The sequence below is a fragment of the Zonotrichia albicollis genome, chromosome 1, assembly GCF_047830755.1.
Source record: "Zonotrichia albicollis isolate bZonAlb1 chromosome 1, bZonAlb1.hap1, whole genome shotgun sequence".
Lineage (NCBI taxonomy): Eukaryota > Metazoa > Chordata > Aves > Passeriformes > Passerellidae > Zonotrichia > Zonotrichia albicollis.
Genome location: NC_133819.1, coordinates 150,598,922 through 150,614,034, shown reverse-complemented (window position 1 = coordinate 150,614,034; position 15,113 = coordinate 150,598,922). Strand labels below are relative to the sequence as shown.

Here is a 15,113-nt window from a genome sequence, read left to right as displayed (position 1 = left end):
AGGAGGGGGATCCACATTTCTTTCCTATCCTAATGCAAACAAGGGGTAAGGGAAGCATGATGTGGGATGATGAATATGGAATTTCTGGTCTTACCTTCTCTGGAGGAGAAGCAGCCTGAAGGGAGCAATAGGTGCTGGTAGGTGGGTTGGAGTTTTTTGTTCCCTCATAAAATATGTGTTTATTCACTTTGGGTCTTTTGAAATGGCAAAGAACAGAGATTGTATTGAATGGAGGCATTGCTTTTTATGAATGCAGAAAATACCATTATATTCTGTATTTCAAATTGTTAGGAAAGACATCTGGAGTTAGTTCAGCATCATTTTCTAAGGCATGGAAAAGGGAATGAATCATGATGGTCAAATGTGATAAAAAGCACTAAGAATGTTCTCCATTTCCCCCTTCATTGAGTAGAAGCTTGTCTGAAGATGGAGTTATTTTGTACTTTGAATTCACATTTAACTTCAAACTGGGCTGCTGACTTGTGGGTAAGCCATAAGCGTCCCTCCATTGTTTGGCTGAGGCTCTCTATTTGGATGGCTTAATTCAAGCTGCAGCTTGTAATTAAAAGCATTTCTCTGGCCCTTAAGGAGGGTTCTGGTAGGATTTGGTCAAATTCCATATGCAGGGATGGGTTGAGGCACCTGGTTTGTGAGCAGTGAGGATGGAAGTTCTGCACTTTGGGTGCTCTGGGGGTGCTCTGCCACTGCTCACCCCACTTGCAGGTGGTGAGAAGCAGCTTGTTGGTATTCAGAAATTTGGAGGCTGATTTGGAAGGTCAAGGCTGTAAGGAGAATGTGGGAGGAAAGCAGAGTACTAACACTTGGTGCCTTTTGCTGGTTGACATTGTCCAGAAGCAGCTTGTGGGCTAGAAAGAGCCATTCTGCTTTCTGCTGCAGCCTTGATCTCCTCCTCTTCAGTTCTTTTGTTCTTGCATATTCCTCTTTGAAATATTGTCCTGACTTTAAAGCAGGCTGGATTGAAGTCTGGCTTCTCCCTTTGATGTGTGACTGCAGCTCACACCTCTGGTGTCCGGGGTGATCCTGCTCTCAGTGATCACATCACTTCTGGCGCTCTGAAAAGCTCGTGGCTGTGTCCCACAGAGGTCAGAAAGGCATCAGGGTAATCAGGGGAGCTGCAGGTCTGTAACTGGTTACTTATTCCAGACAAAATCATCGCAGAATGGGTTGGGCTGCCCCTCTGCAGATCATCCTGTCCAACCTGCCTGCCATGGGCAGGGACATTTTTCAGGAGGTAAAAGGGTTGAGTTGGAAGTTAATCTTGCATGAATTCTTTCACAGGAAGTGCCCATTATTCAGTAAAATTATATCTGGAGTAATCTGCTGTACATAATGAGATTACAGTTATGAAGGCAGTGCTGTTTATCCAATACTTTCACTTTTGTTAAGATATTTAGTTTCCTACTACAGGACTAAGAAACTGGTAGCAATCTGGCAGAGTAGCATCAAACATCTCAGTGGTCATGCAAGGACCTTAAAATATCACCAAATGTGAGGACAGCTCCTTCATTTCTGCTCATCAATATTAAGCCAGTCCTTTTCCTTGTAGCCCACTTTGGCACGTGCAATGTGCTGTGCTTAGAAATTGTAGTAGCTGCTCACTGAGAGACCAGAACAACCTTTTGAGTGGGGATTTGACAAAAATGACAACTGAAAATCTGATTACATCATCTCCTCTGCTCCCTTTGTGGCTTGTTGAGTTCTTGGAGATTAACAGGTACCTCTGTAACATTTTTGTTGTGCATTATCTAATCAAGAATGTTATAGCTTCTGGTTTCCAGTCTCTAAAACATCCTTAATGAGCAGCAGACAGACTTACAGTCCCATATAGATTCCTCTGCCCCTAAAATATCAAGGGACTGTGAGCTGCAGCTTTGGGTTTCCCTTATCTCACAGAAAACACTGCCAGCCTCTCTCCTATCGTTCCCTAACGGTTCTTAACAGAAAGCCAGAAGTTAAACTTCTTTATAAAGCCCAGACAGTCAGAAAACTTGAAGAGAGCCCCAAATTTTTCTTTAGTGGGTCCTAAAAAGAAAAGGCTGAACTCCCTGTATTTTTTTTGTCTTGCTTTATTTATGTGTGACTAAAATACATAAAAACTCTGCACAGATCCTGTCACAGATCTGTACTGGGTGTTTTCCACATTCTTTCCGAATTCCTTCTGTTACTGGCAGTTGAATAACTATTTGTGGAAATCCTGTTTCCCCTGGTGTGGGGTGTCCCCTTTCCAAGTCTCCCTTTCTCCCACTTCAAAGGGCACTTCCAGGAGGGGACAATGACCCTTGGCACTGGGGGAAGGAGCCTGTGGCACACCAGGAGAGGTGCAGGGAATCAGGTGGGCTCAGCCTTAGGAAGAGGAGGGGAAGGGCTGATCTCAGGAGCCTTTGGAGCAGATGGAGCCAGTCCTGTGGCAGGTGCACCAGAGCAGGGCAGAAGCTGGAGCACAGGAAGCTCCAGCTGAGCAGAAGGCAACTTTGTTTTACCATGGGGGTGGAACAGATTGTAGAGGTGTTGTGGAAACTCTGTTCTTTAAGATATTCACGACTTGACAAGTCAGCCTGGCTTCTTCCCACCTGTGCTGCTCTGTGCTCACGATCCTCTGCTCCTCTGCAGCAGCTGCTGGAGGGTGTTCCTTTGCCAGCCTGGGTTCTTTTTAACCTGCTCATGATGAACACATTTGTCATTTGATTTATTTCTTGCAGTTCTGGAGGCAAAATAGCTGCTCAGTAGTTGAGGACAAGTTATTAAATCCCTCTTTTTGCCTAAAGAGCATCCTGTCTGTGTCTGTGTGGTGGCATCAGACACTGACCTGCGGGCAGCAGTGAATGTGCTCAGTGGTTGTTCCTGAAACACCTTCAGTGATGATCTGGAAGAGCAGCCCCATTATCTGATATTGGAAACCTTAACCCAAAGTGATGCTTTCAAACAAAGCTTCCTTCACCTTAGTTTCATTTGGAGATTTTAGAAAAATGGTTTTAGAGAAGCTCCCCCTTGGTACATGTAGATTGCATGAGCCCAATGCTAAAACCTACTGAGAGTTGTGAAAACATCACCTGGTTATTAAATATGAGTTAGGACTTGCCACACAAGGAAACTTATTGATATAATTGCACTGGGGTAATTATGCTCAGATGATTTCCTGTGTCAACAAGCCCTTCCATGCAACTTGTTTGGCCCCTTCTTATTTAGAAACTCATTAGGCCTCTGCCTGCACATTAAAATTGCATAATTCTTTGCTAAAAAATCTCCAATGTGCAACTTTCATGCTGACTGGCAGCACTTCCAGCATGCTGAGCAGGCCAGCAGTTAAGCTTTAAAAAATGGTGAAAGACAAAAGAAAATGGGAAATGGTTCATAGAGCACATGGTGCTGGAAAACCATCATTGCATAATTGTGAGGATTTTAGAGTGGAAGCTTGTCAGAGTGTGTGGCTCATTCACACCTTTTATAGACAGGGAGTGTCTTGGCCTGGTCACTCCCTGAGTCACTTCTATCGCTGATTTTCATCCTCAGTAATGTGCAGGAGTAAGAGCAGCCAGCCTTGCGTTCACAATAGTTTTCAATTTGCAAAAATTATTTTTACTAGCACAGCATTTCTTGATTATCCAGGTTTCCTCTACTGCCACCTCCCCCCCCTGTCTTTTGAAAGAGTAATTTTGCTTGATTGCTAATTTTATTTCATAAAATGCCACAAGACTGTTATTTTTCTCATAACTGTCTTTTCCAGATTTTTGGTGGAAATTGCTGCTTTTAAGATTGATAGCTATGAACATTTTGTTTATGTAAATGGGATGAATTATAATAGGAAGTCTGGTTTCTTTCCTGATAAAAGTAAGCCTAAAGACAGCATGTGGGGACCTCATTATTGCACACCCAGCTCACCTTAATTCACACCTTGAAAATGGGCCTCTTGATGGTCTCAATCATCATATCAAGGCTGAAATGCTTTCATTATTCATTTTATCACCTGGCAAATGAGTGAGGAGCTTTCAATTCTTACCCCATGGATGCTCCCGTTTATTAGTCTTTTTTCTAGTTCCTTCTTTCCTTGACAGCACTTTAAAACTGAAATCCAGGAATACATTTGGATTTTCCAATGCTTTGAAAACTGTCTCCAGAAGCAGCATCTGTGTTCATGAAGGTGTCTCCTCATGAATTTTGGCAGGTTTCCCTGGCCAGGGCATCACTTCCAGCTCAGATGTCCAGTGCTGTCCTCTGTAGCACAACTGAAAAAGCTTCCTAGTAGGATCCTTGGCACTAAGGAGAATATTCCTGTATTGATACAGCTTCTGTCACATGTAAAAGTGAGTGGTGGGAATTCTGCAGGGGTGTTTGAACAGGGAGATGGGGCAGCTGAATCACTGAAGGCAACAATTGTGCCTCCTGCTTTATTTCTCTGTTCTGTCAGCACCAAATCCAGCATTTTGTGATTCTACCCTTCACAGCTGCTTGCTGCAATAAGTTCCACACCAGATAGTTTGATTTTGCTGTCTTACTTTGAGGCAGTAGTGCAGGGAGTGAGTGCAGCTGGGTGGCTGCAATATTTGGTGTTTGGCCCCTGGAGCTCGGTTCCCATCCCCGACACATCCGTGTCTGTTTCAGATGTAGGCTGAGCTCTTATCGGGTCGCTGCTGCTGTTTAATAAATAGCACTTATCTCCTTGAAGCAACACCCTGCCCTAAATAAGTTTTGCCTTGGGAGTTGAGCCAGAAATAGCTTTCCCCCCCTCCCCACCTTATGGGTTTTGTTTTTTTTTTTTTTTTTCCCTTTAATTGGATCATTAAACCCAAATCATTGACAAAACTGTTCAGGATGGAAATAGAGGGTGGCAGTGGTCCTGCTTTCTGGGCAGCTTGGTGCTTTTATATCTCTGTGAGTCATGCAGGTTATAAAACTGCCTTCCCATCTTTCCCCAGGAATCTGTGCTTCTCTCAGTGTTTCATCTTAGCCTCAAAAATGGGGCTGAACCCTCACTTTTATTCACTGTTTGTCGCTGAAACTCCACTGGAGGAATTGAGCAACATGTGTCCATGTTGATCCCTGAACATTTACAGATATGGCTTTGTAATGCCCCTGTGAAGCATTAAACAACCCCATTTTAAAGCAGAGGGAGGATTTATTGCTTAATTACAGAATTTCTTAATTTGGCAGAAATAGCTTGTGGGGATGTGTGTCCCCTTCCAGTATGCTTCTCTTTGTACTTCCAATATCTAAGTGTAATTTTTTTATTATTTTGAAAATTATAAAAGTCATGATGTACAAAATATGGCCCAGAAAAGGAAGAGCAGTGGAATTAGGATGTGGCAGTAGATACAGAAATGTTAGAAGGCATAAAAATCATTGGGAAAGAGAAGGAAATCAATATATTTATAACAGTTGGCCAGGTAATAGTGGTAAGGCAATGTGCAATGCAGAGTGTGGATAACAAGAAATGGAACTTTAAAATACAGGAGCCTGGATAGAAAATGAAAATATTTTATAATGTGTGGTGTAATGAGAAGCATGGAAACACACAAAAATCACAGAATAAAGTTGATGACTAGGACATAATTTTCAAATGGAATAATTCTGTTACTGAAAGATGAAAATAAAAATGTGTGCAGTGGTGATCTGTAAAGGATTCAGCAGCAGGGTGACTGAAAATGCATGTGGGAGACAGATTATTTTAAAATTTGAGAGAGGGGGTGGAAGTGATGGCAAACAGGATTCTGGAGGAGGAGAGGTGGCTGCTTTGTGCACATCCTCTTGATCAGATTTGGAGGTGGATCACAGAAACCTTTGGTGAATTGCAGGTACAAATATTTGTGGGAGTATTTTTGTATTTTTTCTGCTACTTCCCAGCTGGAGTGGCAGTGCTGTCAGTAACTCTGTTAGGTGTCCTGTCCTCAGCAGAGGATTCCTTCCACTGAATGTCACAGCCAGTGGGAATTTGTCACACCGAACAGGGGAAATGGTGACACCAGGGCCACCTGAGTGAGTTAATCACCATCAGAAAAATGTGAAGTTACCAGAGGGCCTGGAAGTGTTGGGAAAAAATGGAAATTGATGTCTTAGAAATCAGGATGTGTGGGAATTTAGGAAAAATAAAGAGCCAAAGGTTGAGCAGAATCATGAGCTGTGTTTTGTCCTGCCTTGAGGGATGGAGGTGGGCAAGGGCAGATGCAGAGGGGCTGCTCCTGCCTTACAGATAAGAGCTAAGGTGATATCTAGGGTTGGCTTAGAGATAAGAGCTTAGGTGATATTTGGCTCCATTCCTCAGGGCAGCTGTGGACACTGCAAGAGCAATGTGGATGCATAATACTCAAATAAAAATTGCTATATTGCCATTGAAGGCAAAACTGAAGTACTGAAACATGAAGTTTTAGGTTATGGAAATACAGATCTTCAGCAAGAAGTTATTTTAATTTGTTGATTGTGTTAGTGTAGGAGAACACCAAAGTCTTTAATGGCAATGTTTATAAAAGGGAGGGGAAATAAGGGAAATGGGGTTTCAGTAGCCTGAATTAGAAGGGTGGATGCCATAGAATATGTTTGGGAGACCAGAAACAAGATTTTCAAAAATTAATAAGATCAGAAACAAGATTAAAAAAAAATAATAACAGATCCCTCTATCATTTCCCCATTGTCAGATCTTCTTAAGCATTTGGTGCTTGGGGAAATTGGTGCTGACTGTTAGGAGGATGGTAAAAAAAGGGAGATACTCATGAGTGGGAAACTGGCCATGGGAAGTGTTGAGGGGTAAAGTGGGGCATTGATGCTGCTGATGTTGGCAATGGTTTTATTATTTCATTAGCATTCAAATGAAGTGTTCATTATGAAATGTTCATTAGCAAACATTGCATAAATGTTAGGAATAAGTATGTGAAATTTCATCACAGGTATGGGAGGCATTGTCAGGAAAAGGAGAATCTGAGCATCATTCAGAAAGCAGCAGGTTAATAGATATGGGTTAGAAAAGTTGATTTATTAAAGACAATATAGCTGGAGGTTCATAGGGAATTGGGAGATGATCTTAAACACCTGAAATGGGTGCACCTGCCCTGAGTGGTCACTGGATGGCCTTTACAAGTGGTACAGCAAGCAAAAGCAGTTTAGAACTCATTAATCTGCCTTTTCCAGTTGAGAGGTGGAAGCACAGTGTGGTTATCACTTAGTCTGCTCCAGGAAAGATCACTGGAAGGATGAGAACGATGAAGTCTGATTTTTGAGCATGGACTAACAGAAGGGGCATAGCCTGGAATTTAGTATTAAATGTGTATTTGGTTTAAATCCAGAAGTGCTGTCAGGAGTATTCAATATGAAGGCCGCCAAATATAACCTGCCATGAATAAATAAAAATGGAAGGATGTTTTCTGAGCATTAGAGAAAGTCAGGGTGGAAAAGTGGTGACAGATTTGTTAATGAAGGGATGTGAATTGTTTCTGGTGCTAGCAGAGAACTGAATTTGATAATCTTAAGAAACCACACCTGGATTCTTACATAAGTAATGAGAAACCTCCTGGGTTCTTTCACATGTGAAGATTGTGCTGCAAGTTGTTGTTGCTCCAGAGCACAGAGCACCTGAGCACTGAGGCTGCAGAAGTTTTGAGTGCTCAGGTTGGTACCTTGCACCCTTCTCTGTGGATTTTTAATGGATTTTCCTGGACTGAAACAACAGCAAACTGCCTTTGTGCTTCTGCTTCATGTTATCTGAGCAACAGCTGATGTTTGACCTCAAGAACTGAGCACAGCAGCAGTAGAATATTTGCTCTGTTTTCTGTGTGAAGGAAGCAGTAGGATATAGTTCAGTTCTTATACAGGATTTTGCAGAGAGCTGCAGCAGAGAGGAAAGTGGTGGGAACTCCATTTTATAGGTGGTTGCTCAAATAAATGTGGGTAGATCTGTTTTAAAATGAAAGGAAGAGCTTGGCTCTTGCTTTCCTGCTTGCCCCGTGAAATTCTACCCAGATGACTTGTTATATAGGAAACTGCAACTGATTTTAAGATGTCTTTCAGTAATTGGGGCTATGAAATACAACAAATTGTGAACCAGCATAAGAAAGAAAGAGAAAACAGAATTCATGATCTCCTGAAAGCAGGGTTTGGGCTTTTTTTTTTTTCCATTTTTAGGTTGTTTAAAAGGAGTAATAGTTTAAATGTGCTGGGTTTCCCTGATCCACTAGCTGTAAATTTGCTGAAATGTCAATTTGAGGCAGCTGATGATGGCTAAGTTGTGCTTTCTCTCTTTTGCAGTGCTCACACCTCCTCCCCCATTGCCACCACCAATACAGGGATATGCCTTTAAACCTCCTCCTCGACCAGATTTTGGCACTTCTGGGAGAACAATCAAACTGCAGGCCAACTTCTTTGAAATGGACATTCCTAAAATAGATATCTACCATTATGAATTGGATATAAAGCCAGAAAAATGTCCTAGAAGAGTTAACAGGTAACACTGCACTTTGCCTTTCCTCAGTTTATTTGCTGTCTTGTTTTTCTTTGAAAAAGCTGGAGCCAGGTGCCCTCCCTGGTGTCTGGAATGATGTCTGGCTTTAATCAGTGATTGCACTGATCACTTCAATTAACAGGATATGTAAATACTTTTTTTTTTTTCTTCCAAATCTTTACTGGGATTGATTTTTTCAGAATCTTAAGATGCTGCTGATTGAAGCCACTGGTGGCAGATGGATAAGCTGTATTAGCTCTATTAAAGCTGGGTCAGTATAAACCAACTTGATAAAAGTGATTTCTTATTACCTAAATAAGGTTAAATATTGGGGTGTAATTGGCTGAAGTCCTTCAGCAGGGAGCTGGTGGTTCCAGCTTCTTTTCCCACCTTTCCCTGCTCACAAGAGGTGACAAAACCCATTTGTTTGTGGGAGAGGATTATGGAGTTACTAAAGCAGGTAAGAAATTCTCCTTCATCAGTAGATTCTATATAAGGGAAAGCTCTGCTCCTGAAAGAGAGTGCAAGGTGAAAACAGGGCTCAGCTGTCCAGGGAAACAAAGCAGCCAGGTCTTGCCTTTGGCACCTGTGCCCTGTTGGAGTGTGCAACTTCATTGACTTGAAAAAGGAGCAGCCTTGCCAGGAGTGAAACTTGAGAATGAGACTTGGCACCAGCTGGAAACCACAAGTGTCATCATCATAACTACACCTTGACTCTGGAGGATGGAATGGCCTGTTTATATATTCAAGAGCAAAGCCTTTCCTTGTTAAAAAGGTGACATGGGTGGAACCAGCTGTCACTAGAATAAACAGTGGAGTCAAAAAAGCCACCTGAAAGCCACGGTTTTCCTGCTGTGAGTTAATAAACCTGAGGGCATTCCCATTGTTACACTGAGGAGTTGGTAATGATAGTGTTCTCACAAAGCAGCATCACCGTGCTTTGCTGCCCTGTTTTTTTTTTTTTACTTCCTGTGGTGATCTATTATTAGTTTAATTTTTCAGCTAGTCAAGAGCCGAGGTTAATTTCAAAAGCAAACACGGTTGTTAAGTGCATGAAGCTGAACTCTCCTCTTGCCCAAGGCAACTGCTGATTTCACTGAGATGCTGTTCCTGCATTGGAGCACTGCAAAACACTTGGAGCAGTCACTTTTTTATAAGGGGAGCTGTGAGAAATTTGCTTTCCTGACCTGTCCCTGCCACCACTCCAGCTGTGCCAGCTGCTGCTGATCCAGATTTCCTCTGCAGCTCTCTGGGGGCCAAGTGCTGCACAGCTCATGTGTATTTTCTGTGTGAGCACCTCCCTTACAGTCCTCCCTTGCCACAAAACCTCAAGCAGTTTTTCTCACTGGAAGGGCAGATTCTGTTCAGTAGCAAGTTCTTCCTCCAGTGCCTGCTGATGACCTGCTCTGCTTGGCCAGTTAGTCACTCCTGTTCTGTGGTGACAGGAGCAGGTACAGACCTACACAGGTGAAATGCCTTTTGCAGTAAGCAGAGATGCCACAGATGCATTCAGCAGTGCTGTGGTGGATCTTTCTCAGGGCAGTGTGGTAAAAACACAATTTGGATTCACATATTAAAGTGTGTTTTATTTCTTTTGAGTGCTTACTTCTGTATTCTGTAGATGTACCTGTACTCACCTGCACCTGGGCTTTTGTGAGCTGTGACCTATGTCTATACATGAATTTCTGTGTGTGCAAATATATATTCATATTTTATTCAAATACATATATCCTATATATATATATTAATATATATATTCAAATATATACCCTATATATATATCTCATATATATATATATATATATATAGGATTATGCAGGATGCACATGTAATCCAATTCTGAATGATGATTTTTTACAGCTGCATTACAGGTTTCTAGTATTTTAGTTCTATAATTCACATGTATGTAGTAGGTAGTTTTTATCATTGTTTTTTGTGATACAGCCTCTAGAAAGGAGAGGGGGAGGTTTTATTTTTTGCTCTACTCCCTCATGTGTGTCAGCTTTGTTCTTCAGTTTTACTGCAGTTGTGCTGTGACCCTGCAGACCCCACTGCAGGGTGTATCCACTGTCGATGCAAGTTCCACACTGAGACATGAGCTGGAGCAGCACTGGAAAACACAGCTGGAACAACATGCTCCTGAATAATACAGTCTGGCTACAAATCAGGCAGATCAGTTTGGGTAGCTGGGCAGGCAGAGTGGGCAATGTGAGTTTAGTTCTGCACTCTGGGTGCTCTCAATTTAATTTTTGAGGATTTGTGCAAGGTGAGCTCTGCCTGCAGTTGCCAGCCCAGGGTTCTTGGTGAGCGTGCATGAGCTTGGTAGAACAGTTGTCCCAAGGGGCTGAAGTTAATGAAGTGGTAAATAACTCTTCTCTTAACTCTGCATGGAGAAAATAACTTATTTTTCTTAAAAATATCTCCACCCACAGCTGAGAAGCACCATAGCTAATTGTGGATGTGGTTTGAAGCTTGAAAACATAAATCAAGTGGAAGTATTCATTTTTTTATATGAAGCAGTTGACAAGTGGAAGAACTTGCTCAGGAGGAGAGTGGGGTTTCCATGCTCAATCTTAAGGTTGAAAAATACCTTCTTCCTCCCAGTTATGTACTTATTCAGTCACACTCTGAGGCAGATATTACTGGGTCAGGTTTGATTTATGGTTTGCAGGAGGTCAGAGTTCCTTTCAGTAGCCTCATCTTATTTTAAGGTAAACCTTGGGACACAGCAAAGAAATTGCCAATTAAAACAATCTCAGTTCTTTCCTTGGGTGAGTTCAGTTTTGTCTCATATTTTTCAGCACTGTAATCCCTACCTGAGTGCTGGGTTAATTCCCTTGCCAAGTCAGGGTGCCTGAGCAGCCTCTGTGAGCTGGTGGTGTCAGCAGTGCTGGGGGAGCAGTGGTTTCCTTTCTGTGCCCCTTTAACCTCTCAGTGCCCTTTTGGCCCTGATTGTGTGTTAAGATTGCAGCCTGCAGATGGATTTTGGGTAGTACAGGTGCACTGAGGGATGTCACTCTGGGACACTGGGACCAAAAGACCTTTGGCATCAAAAAATGTCATTATTCCAGCTTCAAAAAATGTTATTATTCCAGCTGACCTCTCACTGACTGCTGAGCTGCTTTGGATGACCAGCGTGTAAACACTGTGGTTTGACAGGAGCTGTGTGAGTGGTTTCCCTGTTCATATAGAAATGGAATCTAATTCCAGCTACTTTTAAATGAATGTGTACTGTTGATATTCACAGCTCTACTGAGTGCACATACGCAGTTTTGTTGTGTGCATGAAAAAAAATGCATTTAAAAATTCTTTTTCTCAGGGAGCTGCAAAACATTTCACTATCATTGTTGGCATAAACTGCTGTCCTGACTTTGGGGCTCTAAGTTGGGATAATGATATTTTTTGGGATAATGATATTTTTGAAAGCTTTTCAGCCTCTGCTTGGCTTTTGGTCCAGGGTCCTCTGCAGAAAGGGCTGTAGGACAGGGGAGCTGAAGCCCCAGATCTATCAGGCACTTTTTGTTTTGAGCTTGAGAGAGCATGAGCTTTCACTTCACCACTTCCAGTAGATCACACAAAAGAGGAAGGAAAGTTTAAATTTGAAAAAAAACCCTAAAAATAGCATTTTTAAGAAAGCAGTTTAGTCTGTGAAAAAGTTGCTTTCAGTTCAGATCAGTCAAATCTTGCCTTTAATAGACGGGAGTGGACAAACCCTTTCATTTGCCTAATGCCTCAGTTGGTAAATATAGTACTTGTCTGTCTCTTAACATTCAAAGTAAAAAGTTGGATTAACTTAATCTTTTTGCATTTTCAGAGAAATAGTGGAGCATATGGTTCAGCACTTTAAAACCCAGATTTTTGGGGATCGCAAACCAGTGTTTGATGGAAGAAAAAACCTTTATACAGCAATGCCACTTCCCATTGGGAGAGATAAAGTAAGTTTTAAATAGAAAAAAATCTAGACATTTCAATGTGATGTTTTCAGAATATTTTTAATAACTAATAGAAACTGATTTTCTGTTTGTTTCTGCAATAGCTGTCTCTGTTGTTGCCACTCTGCTTTGCCAGGACACAAGTGTGAGCTTGCTGCTATCCCAGTGGTCACTCCCTGTTCTATATCCCTTCATTCCTTCCCCTCTCTCTCGCCTCTGGTGTGATTTCTGCTGCTTTAGGGAGCTGGATCAGCTGCCCCAGACAGCAGAGTGTCTCCAGAGTGGCACTAAGGAAAAAGGGAGAGCACAGCTGAGTGTGGGAGAGAGGAGGAAAATCCTGCTCTGGGCAGCAAGAAGCTGTTGTGTCACCTCACTAATCTCATCAAGGCCCACTCTAAGCTTATTCTCACTATCAGTAGCTGAAAGAAGCTCCTCCATCTCTCTGTTGCCTGTATTGGAACTTCTCCTCCCTAATCCTTGATGACTGAGAGCCAAATTAATTTACACTGCACAGGTTAAGACCTGCAATCTTTGCCCTGGGGCAGCTGGAGAGGGCTGGGGTTGTGTTTGCCAGCTCCTGGTGGGGCAGTGACCTCTCTGGGCTCTGGCTGTGGCTGCTCCTGTGCCCATTGACTGCTGGGGTGGAAGGGACTCTGTTGGAACATGCAAACACACAAGCCCTAGTAAATAATTGAGCCTGTGCATCTGTGATCCCATGGCAGATTGAATTTTCTGTGCCTTGTTTTCATTCAGGTGAGTCCCTGAGGGAGGGCACAGTCGTTCTCTTTGGTACTGCTGTGGTTCCCTTCTGCTGGGGTGCACACTTACAGGGAGGACTCTTCTGTCTTCAGCTTTTGACAAAAATAAAACATAAGGGGGGAGATAATACAAAGAAATGGCCCTCTGAAATTCAGCAGCTATAAAACAGTTCAGGCTGTTGTTTGCTGTCTCATGTTCAGTGCCTGTGCAGTGCTTGTAGTTAATAGTTCTGCCTGAATCAAGCTCCTAGTCTCATATGTGTAATTTTTATTTCCTCCCAATTTATTTAAATGAATGCCATGCAGTAAAGGTCAGACTCTACTCCAGTGTTAGTTACTTTTCATAACTGATAAGGGAATATCTGGGAAACTATAAAGGAATCACTAAAAGTTGTAGTGTTTTTTTTCTTCTTGCTTTCACATACAATATTCCAGTTCCTACAGGTTTGACACACAAGACTGCAAAGTATTTGCAGAGGTGGAAGGATACTTGATGAGAGTCTCTTAGGGGTTTGAACAACTCTGGATCTGTGCAGAGTTGCTTTATAATACATTACAAATTATGGGTGAATAACAGTTTACCTTATGACTAGTATGAAGTTCCTCATTTAATAAGTAAAGGTAAATGAGAAATGATTTATTTATACATGATAAACAGGGATCAAATTAATCCTCAGATCTAATGAGATTTCATGAGATGCAAATTGGCCTTCCTTGCTCTGATAACCATTTTGGATGGGACAGAGTTAACAAAACCTTCCAAGTCAGCCTTTCCCAGCTGTGGGGGTTACACTGTTGGTTTGCAAGGACACAAAGGAATTGGGCCATTAGGAACATTTCCTGCTGCCACACTGTCCCAGATTTCAGTTTCACCATGTGTATGTCAGTGTGTGTGGGCTTTAAAATCCAAAGCATCAGGAATAGAGTCCTGTCTGCTCAGCACAGGCACAGAAGGAGCATCTCACCCAAAAAAATCATCTCATCCTTTCCCAGTCTTGCCAGAGCAGTCATCATTTGGAGTGGGGGGGTCACTGGGGAGGTGTTTGTGGTGGAGTTTATCATGAGAGAGTTTCAGGTGGTTTCATTTGTGGCTCACTTTCTATAAACTCCCATTTTTCCCCTGTTTCCCGTGGTAAAAGGGCTCTGTCACTTGTTCTGCTCCACATATATTAACCTTACCCTGGAGGAAAGAGCTAACAGAGATAAATCTTGAGCTGTTTTAAATGAGATGTGGGGAAATTTAGCTTAATGAAGGAAATTTTTACATGGTTCTAAATTGGCTTAAGCATGATTTAAACCACTATAAAGCTTGTAGATATTAGGACTTTCTTCCAGCATAATTAGATTAGCTTTCTTTGGTGTTTTTTTTTTGACTGTTCTGTACATAGCAAACATAGCAAGTTTACTGCACATCTGATTGCATTTAGGATCATATTGAAAAGATTAATGAACATACAATAATTAATCTGTGTGGAAGATCTTAATTGACTTGCACTATGCACTGGTAGTGGAAAAGCTGATGTTAAACAGAGGGCTGACACCAAATTGCCAAGGTTTTCCTCCTCCTGTTGCTCTTTTAATTTAATTAATGCACTCTGTCCTCATCTCTTGTTGTAGTGGTTGTTTTTGGCTTGTTTTTTTTTTTTTTGTACTTGCTGGCAGCTCTGCTTCTTTTATAGCTTTTTCTTCTCTATACTTTTCTGCTTGGCTATCATGGTTATCAAATCTGTTTTCATTCCTCCCTTAGTTACCTTATTTTCACTCTTAATTTTAGACCTTTAGAACAAATATGGAATATGTGAATATTAACAGGATATTTTCTTAGTTTTTACTTGTACATATTGAGAAGAAAGAAGTGTTTAGGACACTGTCAAGGTAGGAAGATACTAAAAGTCTCTTTTTTCCCTGTAGGTTCTACACAGCAAACCCAGGTCACCTCTAACAGCAGCTTTGTATGCAATTCCTGCTTTACTTGTCTAT

The 15,113-nt window shown here is 41.9% G+C and overlaps 1 protein-coding gene across 2 annotated transcripts in view; it reads left to right on the top strand.

The window, feature by feature from the left end:
* Positions 1–15,113, top strand: part of AGO2 (argonaute RISC catalytic component 2) — a 46,261-nt gene that overhangs the window by 8,597 nt on the left and 22,551 nt on the right. For both annotated transcript variants that reach the window (XM_074557574.1, XM_074557565.1), the window contains exons 2-3: positions 8,251–8,446; positions 12,258–12,378. In XM_074557574.1, the coding sequence (XP_074413675.1) occupies positions 8,251–8,446; positions 12,258–12,378 (317 nt within the window). The remainder of the gene's footprint in view (positions 1–8,250; positions 8,447–12,257; positions 12,379–15,113) is intronic.